This window comes from Uloborus diversus, chromosome 10 (genome assembly GCF_026930045.1).
Source record: "Uloborus diversus isolate 005 chromosome 10, Udiv.v.3.1, whole genome shotgun sequence".
Taxonomy (NCBI): Eukaryota; Metazoa; Arthropoda; class Arachnida; order Araneae; family Uloboridae; genus Uloborus; species Uloborus diversus.
Window position 1 is genome coordinate 98822789 of NC_072740.1, and position 14381 is coordinate 98837169.

At 32.5% G+C, this 14381-nt stretch overlaps 1 protein-coding gene across 1 annotated transcript in view; it reads left to right on the forward strand.

The window, feature by feature from the left end:
• The window catches only part of LOC129231878 (protein PBDC1-like), a 203498-nt gene that overhangs the window by 164501 nt on the left and 24616 nt on the right, over nt 1–14381 (forward strand). The window contains exons 3-4 of the mRNA XM_054866267.1: nt 5700–5759; nt 9535–9675. Of these exons, the coding sequence (XP_054722242.1) occupies nt 5700–5759; nt 9535–9675 (201 nt within the window). The remainder of the gene's footprint in view (nt 1–5699; nt 5760–9534; nt 9676–14381) is intronic.

Below are 14381 nucleotides of genomic sequence, written 5' to 3' on the forward strand. Positions count from 1 at the left end.
GGGGGGGGGGGGATGGTGCCAGGTTATTAATTGCCCATACCCTTCCCCCACCTTTCTTTCTTTTCTGGTTTGTTTGCGCTATCTGAGATAGACTTTCCAATCAGAACTGATTTATGTTGCGAAAGTGAAAATCTTATGTCCCATGAGATTTTTTTGCAGCAATAAAGAGGTTTACGATTGGCCAAAAAAACTAATGGCTTGGAGCCCCGAATGCTTTTGCCTCTAACATCGTCCAACATTGTCTAAAATTGCGTTTTTGGAACTTCAATTTCGAAATATTGCCGAAGGAGAGTTCTTGAACTCCATCCCTTGCAGCAATAAAGAGGTTTACGATTGGCCAAAAAAGCTAATGGCTTGGAGCCCCGAATGCTTTTGCCTTTAACATCATCCAACATTGTCTAAAATTGCGTTTTTGGAACTTCAATTTCGAAATATTGCCGAAGGAGAGTTCTTGAACTCCATCCCTTCGATAATGCAAGTATATCGATGGTTTGGTGTCTTTAACAAATTAAGCCAGTTTTTTTAAGGATCAGGCAGGCTGCAGAGTTGACATTTTTGATTTTGCTGAAATTTTCAGGCTATGTCCCTTATTTAAAATTACTAAAAACGTGTTCTTTGTTTTGGAAAAAAAAAGAATTCTTTTAAGTTTTTATAGGTCTAAGTTGGATTTTTTTCGTTTTTTCAAGAAAACCATGCCAAATTACATAGGCCAATACTTTTTACTTTAAGAGTGAACCATGGTACTGGCAATTATTTTGTGTTCTACTATATCCTCGATATCTGTTAGTACATAATTAGCTATGGTTGAATCTTTACGCAAAGGTCAGGGGTCACTCAAAGTTGTATGAAAAAAAGTTTTTTTCTGCAACTTTGACCATCGAAATCTTCTTACCCAAACAGTGAGCTATAGTAGTGTATGTTTCAGTAAATACATACCAAAGACCCAAAGAGTAGTATCCAAAAAGAGAAAGCTTTGTGTGGTTGGCATTTGGCGTACTGAAATATTTGACTCTGAAATTGCAGAAATCACAAAATTACATGACTTGGAAGGTCATTAATTTCTTTCGCCAAGAATCAGTAGACATGAAACTACCTGGAGAAGAAGCCTTAATTATCATAGAAACAGACTTATGGCTATTCTTTCAACTTATCTACAATTTGGCTCTAAACTTTGCTCAACAAGTGTTTTTTCGCTTTTGTGAAAAAATGCCAATTATTTGCAGTTGGGTGTTTATTACTATTATTTGTAACAATAATATCATAAATTTTCATAAACTAACTAAAATGGTAACAAAAGGCAACATACACTTGGAACCAACTTGAAAGTTGAGTCTATAAGATATTCAGTATGCAACAAAAACTCTGTCTACTTCACCAAGCGATTTTTCTTGTAAGAACTTATGTCCCCTTTTTCATCAGCAACTTGTTCAGATTCAAGAAATTGCATTTGAGAATAATGAATCAGCTCAAGTGCGGTGAGAAAATCATGCAGTTTGCTATTCTAATTGCTGTAAAAAAAGAAAGCAATGTATATGAAACTTATATCCGTAAAATAATATGTCCTACCATTCCAAATTAAAATGCTAACTTAATATTCTTTTTGTAATTGATAAGACATGAACTCAAAAAAAAAAAAAAAAAACTTATTCAATTGTGCTCAATGTTGTTAACGTCATCAAAAATTTCCAGACATGGAACTTGGAGGCCTTAATGTACTGCCCTTTTTTTTTTTTAATTTGTAAAGAGGCTTCTGATTTATGAATAAATCATATAGTAACCCCTCGTTACATCGCGCTTTTCGGGGGACAAAGAAAAAGAGCGATATATCCGAAAACGCGATATAACGGAGGGCATTAAAAATAGTTATGTCTAATACACAAGTAAATTGGCATTCATTCTTTTTGACATTAGTTTCTAATGGTTTCGATGTGGGTACTATCACACCTATTGAAATTTAAACAAGATTGAAATTTAAGTAAATTTTCATCGTCAGAAAGTTAAAATCATCAAATGGCGAATGACGACGATCTTTCTGAGCTACTGTGAGATAAGAATGAGCTTTCCAATACCCTCTTATTCCGAGTAGGTTTTCTAATCCGTTTTACTTGCTGTAGAAAGGATGTGAAAAGTAAAAGAAACCAGATTATTTCCAGGAAACTATTTCGCCCGTCCAGATCATTATTCCCTTCTTTGATGCAAATCCTGGTTTGTGCAACCAAGTAAAAACCTTTTCTGTACTAAAAGAAGGGCGTATGTTCTCTTTTACATGGTCTACTATGACACTTGCTTAATGTCTCTCACTCCTTGTAAAGGTAATGTATCAATACAAAAGAAGATGTCAAGTAGTTTACAGACCATCTTAAACTGAAATATACTGTGCAGGTATGTACATTTGGATGACAGGAATTGCTGCTGCTTTTCCAGCGAATTCAGAAGAATTACTTCCTTTTGTTCATTGACAAAATAGAGAAGAAAGAGACCTTCTCTGTGCAATACCATATGTTTTCAGAAATGGTTTCAAACTTAAAGCAAAGTTTTTTTCTTATTTTAGGCTTTAATATTTCGAGAGACAGAAGAAAAGAGCGATATATCCGAATGAGCGATATAACGAGGGGCTACTGTACTAGGAAAATTGAAATATTTTTTTCCCATTATGATCTATCTGTTCTCCCATTTCTTTTGATTTGCTTTCTGGAGATGATTTTACACCAGTTTCCTCTCCTTTCATGAAAATATCATAAAGTCTTTGTCTTTTTATTGTATTATAAATAAAATTACAATCTAGCATTGCTGCCACTGGCAAGTAAACAAGTAATATTGCTACTATTTTATGCAAAGGCTACTATGGCCCCTATTTTAGCAAAAAATAACTATTTTGCAATCAAGTATAAAAAACAGTGACTATTTTAGAGAAAATTGCACTGGAATACACCAAAAAGGAACCCTCATTCTTTTTTTTCCCCTAGGGCGAAAAAAATTCTAAAAAGGTTTTAAGTTTACCTGTTAACTTAAAAAAAAAAAAAAAATCGGGAATGTTTGCCTCGATTATTTTTTGAAAATAAGCATGTACAAATACTAATAAGCATATTCATGATCAGAAATGTGTGATGCTTATATTTTTGCATGAAAACTTGCTGTTACAATTGCAATTTTTTTTAAACTGTTTAGTTTTTGGGATCGTAATTTTTAGAAAAAGTTAGTTGCTGATACTACTACTTTTATTAACTGCTGTTTGCATTCTGAAAGAATCAATAAGATTTTGACATCCGACAAAAGCTTTTTTTGGATGGCTTTTCATCTGTAAGCTCATTTATTTTGCATTTAAAAAGGGGTTCCTTGTAATTTCCAAACATGTCTATGCAGTGGTCTGCAATTTTTGTGCAACTGTATGTTATTTCTTATTTTCACTTTTCAAGCTGAGTTTTGTATTTGGTTTGTTCAAAAAAAAAAAAAAAAAAAGAAAAGTTTTGCATTTTTAATCTATACATATAATAAAATAAGATGTTTGTGTGTGTGTGTGTGTGTGTGTGTGTGTGTGAGCATCCCGGGAAAACAGTAAGGCCTAGAAAGATGAAATTTGGTATACAGGTGTAGTTTTTGCTGAAGTTGTGCACCTCGGACTTCGATTTTTGATAGTTTAATTAGAAAAAAAGTTATTTAATGGTTTTATGTGATTTTTAGCATTTTTTAGTACTTTTAACCTCACAGACACCGAACCAATCGCGCCAGACAAATATTTTTTGTACTATAGTGTCCAAAATTTAATTTTAAATATGACGAACAAAAAAATTCTGAAGATAGAGCAATTTTTGTATTTTTTATGAATTTTTGAAAAAACCTTTATTTTGCATTTTTTTCTGGATTTAATTTTTTTCTAAACGCATCCCATGAAAAATATAATAACCTCTTTTCTACAATTTTACTATGTAGTAGCCAGAACATTTCGCCCTCTACAGAAAAAAAAAAGTTTTCAAAAATATTCAAAAGGTTTTTTTTTTTACAATTTTTTAAAGGCAGAATGAAGATATGAGCTATTGCTTCACCGAAGATCTGCTGTCCGCTGACCGCTTCGAATATGACATAACGCAACCACGTGATCTAACTGAAGTGCGTAACTTGCTTTATTCTCTTCTTCCTTTCGAAGGATTCTTCGCTTTTTTTTTTCTTTCTAGGTATTTCATTTGTTTCTCCCCCCCCCCCCCCCCGCACCGGCTGTTTTGCTAAACATTCGATTTCGGTTAATCAGACGAACCACATCGGATCATTTTGGTCCCAGTCACTTTTTTTTTTGAATTTCAATAAAAACAGTGATTTTTATACTTTGGCAAACTCTGGGAGCCACAAAGACGTCAATTTTTTGTGCTGTTTTAATAAATAAGTAAGCGTGCTTTTTTTGCATGATTTTCTTTTTGTTAGGGAATAAGATTGGAGGTTAGATCAAAATAAATAGAGATAGATGAGAAAATTTAGAGATGGATCGAATAGGTAGATAAATATAGGTTGTGTACAAAAAATGTTATTATTTTTTCTTTTTTTTTGTTTTCGTTTTCGAATTAATACTTTTTTTCGTTAAACTTGCATATATCTAGAGAAAGATAAATCTACAGGTCGATGTACAGTGAGAGATAGACAGACCCGTTATTTAAAGAACAACAACGGGGGTTGGGAGGGGGGCGCCGCTACGATTTGAAAACATTGTTAATTACTGTCAGAGGTAGATACGCATAGATCGTATAGATAGATAGATAGACAAATGCAGAGGTCGATATAGTAGATGGACAGCAAGAAAGAGACATGCCCGTTATTTAAGGAACTTCAACGGGATGTCAATGCCCCCCCCCCCACACACACCATGACTTTGAAAAAACAATGCTTTCAAGTAAAAGTGGAAGTGTTTTTTGTTATTTTTCGACAAAATTTGCATGAAGAGCAAGCAGTTTGTCTCCCCTCCTTTAAAAATATGCCAAACGACGGAACTTTAGATAGATCTAGAAAATATTTTATTTATATTAATACTGATATAGATATAGATTGATTGATACCACCACAAAACTTATTTGAGCAGCCGCCGAAGGCGGCAACATTGGCGTAAAAAGGCAGATGATAATATTGATATGTAGAGAAAAACATTGATTAATACCGTCGCTAAATTGTCTATGCAGCCGCCGAAGGCGGCAACCCTGGCTTAAAAAGGAGGACCAGCTGGTCGCCGAAGGCGGCTAGTTTTCAATAAAATTTGGTGTTGTCCATTCTCCTCTAGCTTTTGCCTCTCAGCTGTACCTTAAGTTATTATTTTTATATTCATTATTTTGTTTTTAATGCTTTAACTGAAAATTTTTAATCCAATCACTTACTAAAGAGAACATTATATTTTAGATCATTCTAAGTTTATGTGTGTAATAACTCTCCAAAACTGATATTTGTTTATATTGTGCCAATTTTATTTACAAAATAGATGTGGAAAGGCACATAGTGATGACTTTCAAATGTTAGCCCTTGTCAGTTCAGTGTTATCTGCCCAATTATTAGTTTTTTTGATTCTAACACTAATCAATGTGGAAACTATCATATTTGTTTTAGTGCGAAATTTTTTTTAAGCTTATAGAAACTAGAAAACTAGATGAAGAAAGTTTCGATTTAATCTGTTTATTTGTTTGAATTTTTATTTTTTCTGAATATTTAATATTTTCTTTCTTCAGCCTGAAATTGAAAAAGTATGGGCTGGTGCTGTTATGGAGGACATGATGATCCATTATAATGTGAGTAGTTTTCTCAAATCAAACCTTTAAAAGCATTTTAAGATGCCAATTTTTATTTTCTTTGATGACTTATTTTAGAATTGAATAAATGAGTTATGTCAAAAATAAGATTATTGGTAGTTCACATCAAAGCAATGGTGGCCCCATTTTTTTTACCTGAGAGCCGCATCCCATATTGAAATCATTCTCGTGGACCAGAACACTTACAAAATATTTAATATGTTTTGAAATAATGTGGAAAAACATGGGACAGGATAAAAAAATTTCAAACCAAGAATTGCACCTGTTTTCAGAATATTTGATTTCAAATTTGAGACATTATGAAAACTAATGGCTTTAGATTTGTACATTGAACAAAGTTATGGACCGCATGGCTGCATGGGTCAGCTTCCCAAGCCGTGTGCTGGCCTGCGGGCCATAGATTGGGCACTACTGCATTAAAGGATGCAATACAACCTCGGTTCTATAAATTTGAGGCCTCCCCCTGCAACAAAAGCTGAAGGGAACCTCCCCAGAAGCCAGCAATGTATATTTGCAACCATAGTTGGTAATAGTGGTAGTTTATTTTCTTTCCGTTTCTTGTGCCATTGGGCCACTTAAAGACGTGCCCCCCCCCCTGCAAGGTCTGTGGGTACTCAAATCCGGTCCTGATGTAATATATTAAAAAATACCCTTAATTTAATCTGTTCAAAGTTATTGTTCACTACACCTTTTTGTGGTTTTATTTTTTAAGTTATTTATTTCAGTTCCATGTTACATTTGAGAACCATAATGGCTGTGTTTAAATAGCTTACCCAATGAATCTGCGCAGTTGTTCTCATCGTTCTAATTCTCTATCAAAACAATTACAATTTAAACTTGCATTGTGTTCCGTCATTTAAAACAAGTTCAGGAAGGTGAGGGAATCCATCAAATGATTTCCAAAAAAATATGTTTATTCACTCATTGATTACAAAAAGATCTCTCAACACTACACAACTAGTAAAGGGGGCAATATATGAGGGTACATTGAAGATGGTTCACTACTTGAGGGCATTATATGATGATCGCTAAAACTCATTCCTTTGAGGATGGGTCTTCTTGTTGCTATGAATAAGGACTGATTAACCAGAAACTCGCTTGCCTGAGACAAAACAACTGAGACATCTTGCCATGCTAGGCTTTCCACACAAGAATCTTTCATCATCTGGAGATGGTCTTCCTCAAAATCTCGGGCAGACTATGTCTCATTCCTTTTATACAGGACTCCTTCTGGCTTCAAACTTATTTTTCAAAAGCAGGCCATTTTTTTTATCTTTATAGTTTTTAGAAACTTCTAGCAGCACACCACATGGTCCCCTGTTCTCAAAATCCCTTTCCAAAATGTCAACCCCCCAGACCAATCAGTGCAGAGTTGAGATGAATGGGGTGGATGGGAAAGATATGTTAAAAATTGATGACTAGTAATCTCAAAAAATTAAGAAGACATGTTCCTTCATCTCAAAACAATTTATGTGTTAAAAAAAGGGGGTTAAACATCTTTCAAGTATTAAAACTTTCAAATGATTTAATGTTATTGCTAACTGTAACTGTCAAATCACTGTTTACATTTAGCAGCTACCTTAACACACACCAACATCATGATTATCGATATCAGCGTGGGTAGTGTCAGTTGAATATTTTCATATGGAATTGGCTAACCAGTGACTCTGGTTATTGCCTAGTGAGCTCGAGTTCATCGATTGGTCTATTTAAACATGCACAATATGAAATTTGTTTGCTGTCGTAGGGGCAAAAACGGCTTTTAAAGAAAGTTTTGTGCAATGTAGCAGTGCTGCGAAAAAATCGTAGTTTCTATGAACTACAGCCCTGAAGTATGATGCTACAAAAAAATATCCAAAACTTGTTATTTTCTTCTTCTGTTTTTGTAACCCTATGAAAAATTTCAATCATTACAGTAATATTCATATTATTAATTATTTAGATAATTTCGCTTTTGTGGTAACTAATGTTCTAGATTTTCGTTTAAAAATAAACAAAATGAATTTATTACAACAAATGATGAAATAATAAGTTAAAATATTTTTTTTAAACAAACTGTAATTTGTCCAATAGTAAATTTATCATAAAATCCTGGAAGTAACCCTTCCATCTTTTCTCCAAAAGTATTATCCTTTTTGCTATCCTTGTTGCTCTGCTTGTCAAAACCTTTTTAGAATTTTAGTCTCCCCCCCCCCCCCCCCGTCCATATGCAGGTTTTCTTTTCTAAAAAAGCCAAATTAAACGGGTGAAACATCTGCAGCAAACTGTGCCAGTTTTCAGTTTCTGATACAACTTCATACACACTGAGGAATCGGCAGTCGCGGGATACACTTTTAGTGATGGGACCCATGACATTAAATTCAAAGAAACCAAAATACTTTTAAGGACTTCCCACTATTACGCCAGATTAAACAGAGAAGTGATCAAAATTTTCGAATATCCCAACAATTTCAACGAAAAGGGAGAAGGAATTAAGATAAACAAACCCTGGCATGTGCTGCACTTTGACAGATTATCCTGAGAGATCCTTTTAGCCAACCAGAAACAGCGATGGATGTCCAGCAGCCAACCCCAACCAGAGTTAAGAGAGCTCAAGTTTCAGCCAACCAGAAACAAGGACGAACGTTCATCAGCCAATCATAGCAAAAAACAAAGGGAGAGCTAGCTCTTCCCACATAAATAGTGACAACACTTTAAATCTGCCTCAGTTGTTAGGAAGTCGTTTCCCTGGAAGCTTCAACCATGTAAACACTGAAGATGACCACCGCAGATGCGGTCGAAACGTTTAGGGAAACAACACTCAGACCACGGCAAAATAGCCTGGAATCTCACAACATTATATTATTAACCCGTTTATAATTCTTGTTTAATACTAATATTAAGTGTATACAAATCATTTCCCTTTCTGCACTCTTAAATTAATACTGGAAGCAATTAAAAAAAAAACTTGATTAACCCCTTCCCCCTTCACCTGAAATTCATTAGTTTGGTTTTGGAAATAGGGGGGGGGGTGACTTTCTGGATTTTACAAATGTACTTATTTTGCCTTACTTATTTTGCCTGTACATTTGTTATTAAATGTGCTGTCTCCCCCCCCCCCCCACATGTGCAAAGCTTTGCTACTAATTTAAATTTTCAAAAGTTGGCAGCACTGCAAAGTACTGAGTTTTGCATAGATATTTAAATGGTTGTATGTGTTATAGTATTCAAATGTATTCACTTTGGTGGTACAGCCAGGGGTGAAAGTTTTTAGTCTTTTGACTGATTTCGGTTTTTCAAAAAAAAAAAAGAGACCGAATGAGACAACTAAGTATTGTTTTTTTTTTTTGACTTACAATTGTGGGATAATGTGTTAAAAAAGATTATTTGTTTTGAATCCACTGAGTGCGACTCTACAACCCTGACAACAATACATTATCACAACTAGTTCATACACCATTGGATAAAAAGTGGTAAAAATCATACAAAACATTAAATGACTTTTTCCCTAAATAAGTTATCAAAAATCAAGCGACAAGGTGCTCATCATCAGCAAACGCTACATCTGAATACCAAATTTCATGTTTCTATGCTTCATCCTTTTCCCAGGAAGTGCACCACACCAACAAACAGAAATCTTATTTTATTATATGCGTAGCTGAACTGAATATGTAAATAGTAACCGTAATTTTTGCCTTCAATATGGACACTTCTTCTGCCATTTAAATCACTTTTGGTTTGAAAAATGGAAAATAATTACAGCGATTTATTCTAGCTTTTAACCTCAGTCCCACCTCGGACACTGAGACTTTCACCCTTTGACGATGAAATATATGAAGCCTTTACAGAGAATTTCCATGCTTTCAAATTGGATGTTCTTGAAGAAGATAGTTTGAAGTCGTGGAAAAGCAAAGAGGTACTACTTCATTGGACTATTTTAATTTTTGTAATTCATAATATTTTATCCATTTTGAGCTAAACAATAGTAAATATAGTTAAACATTTTTACCATTTTATTTCAAAAATCCAAATGAAATGTCATGTTGAATGTGATAATGTTTTCTTAATAGTTGATATGATACCCATGTATGAATGATGAATACCACATTAATAATACAAAATTAACAAATGATTGCAGATATGTATGGGGAGAATTTATAGAAATTATTCTATAGCTAAATGATTAAAGAGCTTGATTTAAAGATTTTTTTTTTTTTGGAATTATAGAGAAAAGAAAGGATGATTAAGTTATTTACATTGATACTTAGACCTTATAAAATTATTATATTTTCAAGAGAAAGATGCATGATGCAGCATGGTTTTTAAGACTTCACTTTGAGGATATTATAATCATACCTGCCAATCTAATGATAAAAAAGGGTATTTTTTATGCTGACAATTGATTATATTAAACTAAGTTGCAGTGCTTCAAGGTTGTTGGACATCTTTGGACAAGTTTACTTTCAAATTGATTGAAAACAAAATTAACAAGGGTTTCTAAGATCAAGTATTATATACAAGTTTTTTTCATGAAATGTTGTTCGCAATTTTGCAAGCAGGGTTTGCATAAAATAATTGATTTTTGAAGTTAGCCAAGTGCAAACAGTTGTGAGAGCTCATTATATCATTCTAAAAAGCAACAAGTTAGCACTTAAGCAGGGTTGGAAAATATTATATTTTCGAAAGTATTGAAAAGATCCGATATTTTGATATTGATCTGATAATTTCAATCAGCGCGAGTCGTTAAATAGTAACTGCATCCTCAAATCACTGCTGTTTATTTTCTTACATTATTATTATAATATATTGACTTATAATTATGTTTCTTTTATTATTTACACTTAAATATACATTTTATGTGAAAATTTACGTACTTTACATGGTATTAGGGATGTAAAATACCCGGGTATTTATTTTTAGGGGTAAATACCCAGGGTATGTACCCAGGTAAATACCTAAAATGGGTATTTACCCAGGTAGTTATTTCAAAAATTTATATTCAACTAAAATACTTTTCTGTATGTATTCCACTATGTATATACAGGGTGGCGACATATCAGGGAGATCAGGGAAAAGTCAGGGAACTTTATTAATCAGGGAAATATCAAGAAATTTCGAAAAAATAACAAAAAATCGGGGAAAATTGATTTTATGAATAAAAAAAATTTTTTTGCTTTAAAAAATTAAGTACCTTAATTCCCTAAACATTTTCCGCCAACTATCTGATCAAAAAAAAAAAAAAAAAAGCAACATTAATGAGGTGCGATTATACACTGCCACATATTTGTGCATCTTTTTCCTCAACGTCAAAGTATTGAATCTTATTTATTAACCACAGGATGAACTTCCTAAGATTGCTTCTGTGTCTGTTAGGTTTTTTTATTTTACCTAGCTTGAAATTTCTTTACATGCTTTCAATGCTACGTAAAATAAACAACTAGACAGGCAAAGAGGAAGCCTTCATTAATGCCTTAGTCCCTTTGCCTTTATTCCATTGTCTCGAGGTAATTAGCTCACTGTAATCACGATTTCAAGAAGTCTTTGGTTTTTGAATTAATACTGATAAAAACTTAAAAGTTATTACTTCTTTGCGCTTTTAATTTAATTGCTAAAATCGAACTTTCAATAAAAAAAACTTTGTTTTTTGCCGTTATACTATTTGTTGTCGTCGCAGATTATAAAGATTTTCTTTTCTTCAAACATAAATGATTCTATTATTTTATAACCAAGTTGTATTCTTTTATGTATTTTGAAATTAACTAATTGCTTTTTTTCTTGCATGTCAAAGTCCTTTGTTACAAAAGCAATTTAAGATTTTTTTCGTTACGTACTGAAATCATTTGAAATAGAGTTAACTTGTGCACTTACGTAAACATTCATTCATTAAAACCTATGTTCTTGATTAGAGAAAAACTCCCTATGAATGGATGTCAAATGGTTTCATCTCTTTTGCATAAATATGTCAATTAGTTATATAAGAATAACTACATTACTTCTGTTCTTTCACTATTACTTGTTATTCTTGCAACAATTATACTGTTTGAAAATTTAGTTCAAAATAATTTCAATTACTTTTTAGTTCTATCATAAATAGACATATGTTTTTGAGAGTGATTTTAATAATTTCTTAAAATTCTTATTCTAAGTGGTTTCTGGATGTAAAGTATTTTTTTTTTTTAATTTTCTATAATCTTTCCATGTAGAAAAATTCAATATACCTGCTGTTTTGTAGGTTTTTTTTTTTTTTCCAAATAATTGATTTTTTTTTTAAATATATCTTTAGTTCAACAACTTTACACAGCTTAAAATGTTTAAAATACTGCATTTTATACAAACATACAATGGATTTTAAGTAGAGCTAAGAAAGGAAACCATTTTCATTTGTAACGAAAATCAGGGAAGTTTGGTGAACTTAATCAGGGAAAAGTCAGGAAACTTTTTTTCACTGTTCCTGTCGCCACCCTGATATATATAACCAACCATAACAAAACAATAAATTTTTGCCCAAAAGTTGTATTTTGATCACATATTGAAAGATTTATTGTGTGAAACAACTTAACAATCTAATATGATAGGCACATTAAATGGGTTTGATATGCCTAATTAGAAATGAAAACAGTCGGGAAAAAAACGGGAAAATTTCGGGGAGAAAACAGAAAAAAAAACGTTTTTTTTCTGAAGGGGTTTATTTCCACTTTGGAAAAATTAAAAAAAATGAATTGTTTCAACTTTTCTGGAAGTTTTAGATGAAATTTAAAGCGAAAAGTTATTAGAAATTTCTTATACTTAAATTCTGATAGAATTTTCTCCTCCCACCCCCTTCTATGTTAAAATACTGTCTAATATGATAATGTAAGTTGTTGTATGATAATATAATTTTTTTTATAAATTAAAAAACATGTAATACTTTTTGTAAAAAAAAATTAAACCAATATACGTCTTAAAGAATTTGTTTTCCTTCTTTATAAAACAATTACGCATAACTTTAATCACAGAACTATTTTTCCGCTGACTGTGCGAACCAAATGTACAGGGTGCGGTAAAAGAACCCGGGCAAGCAATTTTCCATATAACTTTATTAAAAATAAATAAACAAAACACAAAAAATAACACGAGAAGACTTTTAGCAATCAATAAATTAATTGGTTTCAAACTGGCTGCCTTTTGAAGTAATACAGACGTGCAACTGCTTATTGAAATTTTTATTCAAGGGCGACAAGTCCTTTAATGAATTCTATTCCGTATAAAGCAATTGGTTTAGAGAGTCCAAACTTTTGTATAGTTTAGGGTAAAACTTTGACTCTAACAGTGTAATAAATATGATTGAGGTCTAGCAAGTAGAGCGTCCACTCTAAAGATGATATTTGTCAAAAACAATGCACCTTGTACCACTCTTGTCTTTTTGGCTGCATGAACTGGTGTGGAGTCAAATTGAAATGTCCAGTCTACATTGCTGTGCTGAAGTGCTCTTAGATCCGCAGAAGTACAACAGCTTCTAAATTGTCCTTCTGGTACATTTTTTGATTCATTTTATGGCCCTCATCCACAAAAAAAAACAGAGATTTTTTGTTGCTTGTGCCGATTCCATCACAGACACAAAGCCTGACTTGAGATTTTAGCGATGCTTAACATTTTCTAAGGTGCTTGGAGTGTAGTGATTTGGATCGGGTAAATACCCAGTGGGTAGGTAAATATTTTTTGGATATTTACCCGGGTATTTTTCCAAGGCCTGGGTAAATACCCAAAAACTGGGTATTTTACAAAAAAAAATACAAAAAATGAATGAGAATTTTTTTTTTTCTAAATCTAAATATGAAATAATTAGTAAAACTGATACATATGTATATATTACACAATTTACAATATTTTTTTATTGTATATATTTATAATTTTATTGTATATATTATAATTTTTATAATATTTTTCATTTTCTTGATGAAATTATGAAAGAAGCATTTCGTGTGAACCAAAGAATCTTTCTTTTCAATGTCGTAATTGGAGAAGTATAAGTAAATCAATGATGAATTTCAAGATTTCAAAATCCTAATCTTGGTAAGTCATATCCAAAGTGAAAAAAAAAGGAAGCATTAGGGACCTTTGGAAGAATAAACTGAGAAGTTATCCAGCCCCCCAGGGGGTTGGATAGTACATGTCAGCATTATCAAAAAACTTGTCACCTTTTCTAATATACTCATTCAATGTTGACCAATAGAAAGATTACCACACATTTGAAATAAGCAAGCAAATTCTTGAGAATTTGATAAAAATGTAATTACTAGCTGACTTGTGCGGTACCGACCTCTATAGAATCCTGCAAATTAATCTTATATGCCAACTGCTCCAGCTCTTTGAAAACGTAGCAGTTACTGTCCATTCCATTAATTATTTTAATGGTCATATTGTTCAACTTTCCCTATTTACATGGTTTTCAATTTACATTGTTAATATTCTATTGGGTTTATTGTTGTTGTTTAGTACACTTGCCACTGTGCTACCTACGAGTTACGAGTGTGACATTAAATTGTATAATATATGTAGTATACATTTAACACTTTAGCTGCATTTACGCTGTCTAAATGTAGAATATTTTACTTCAAGTTTTAATAATATATATATATATAT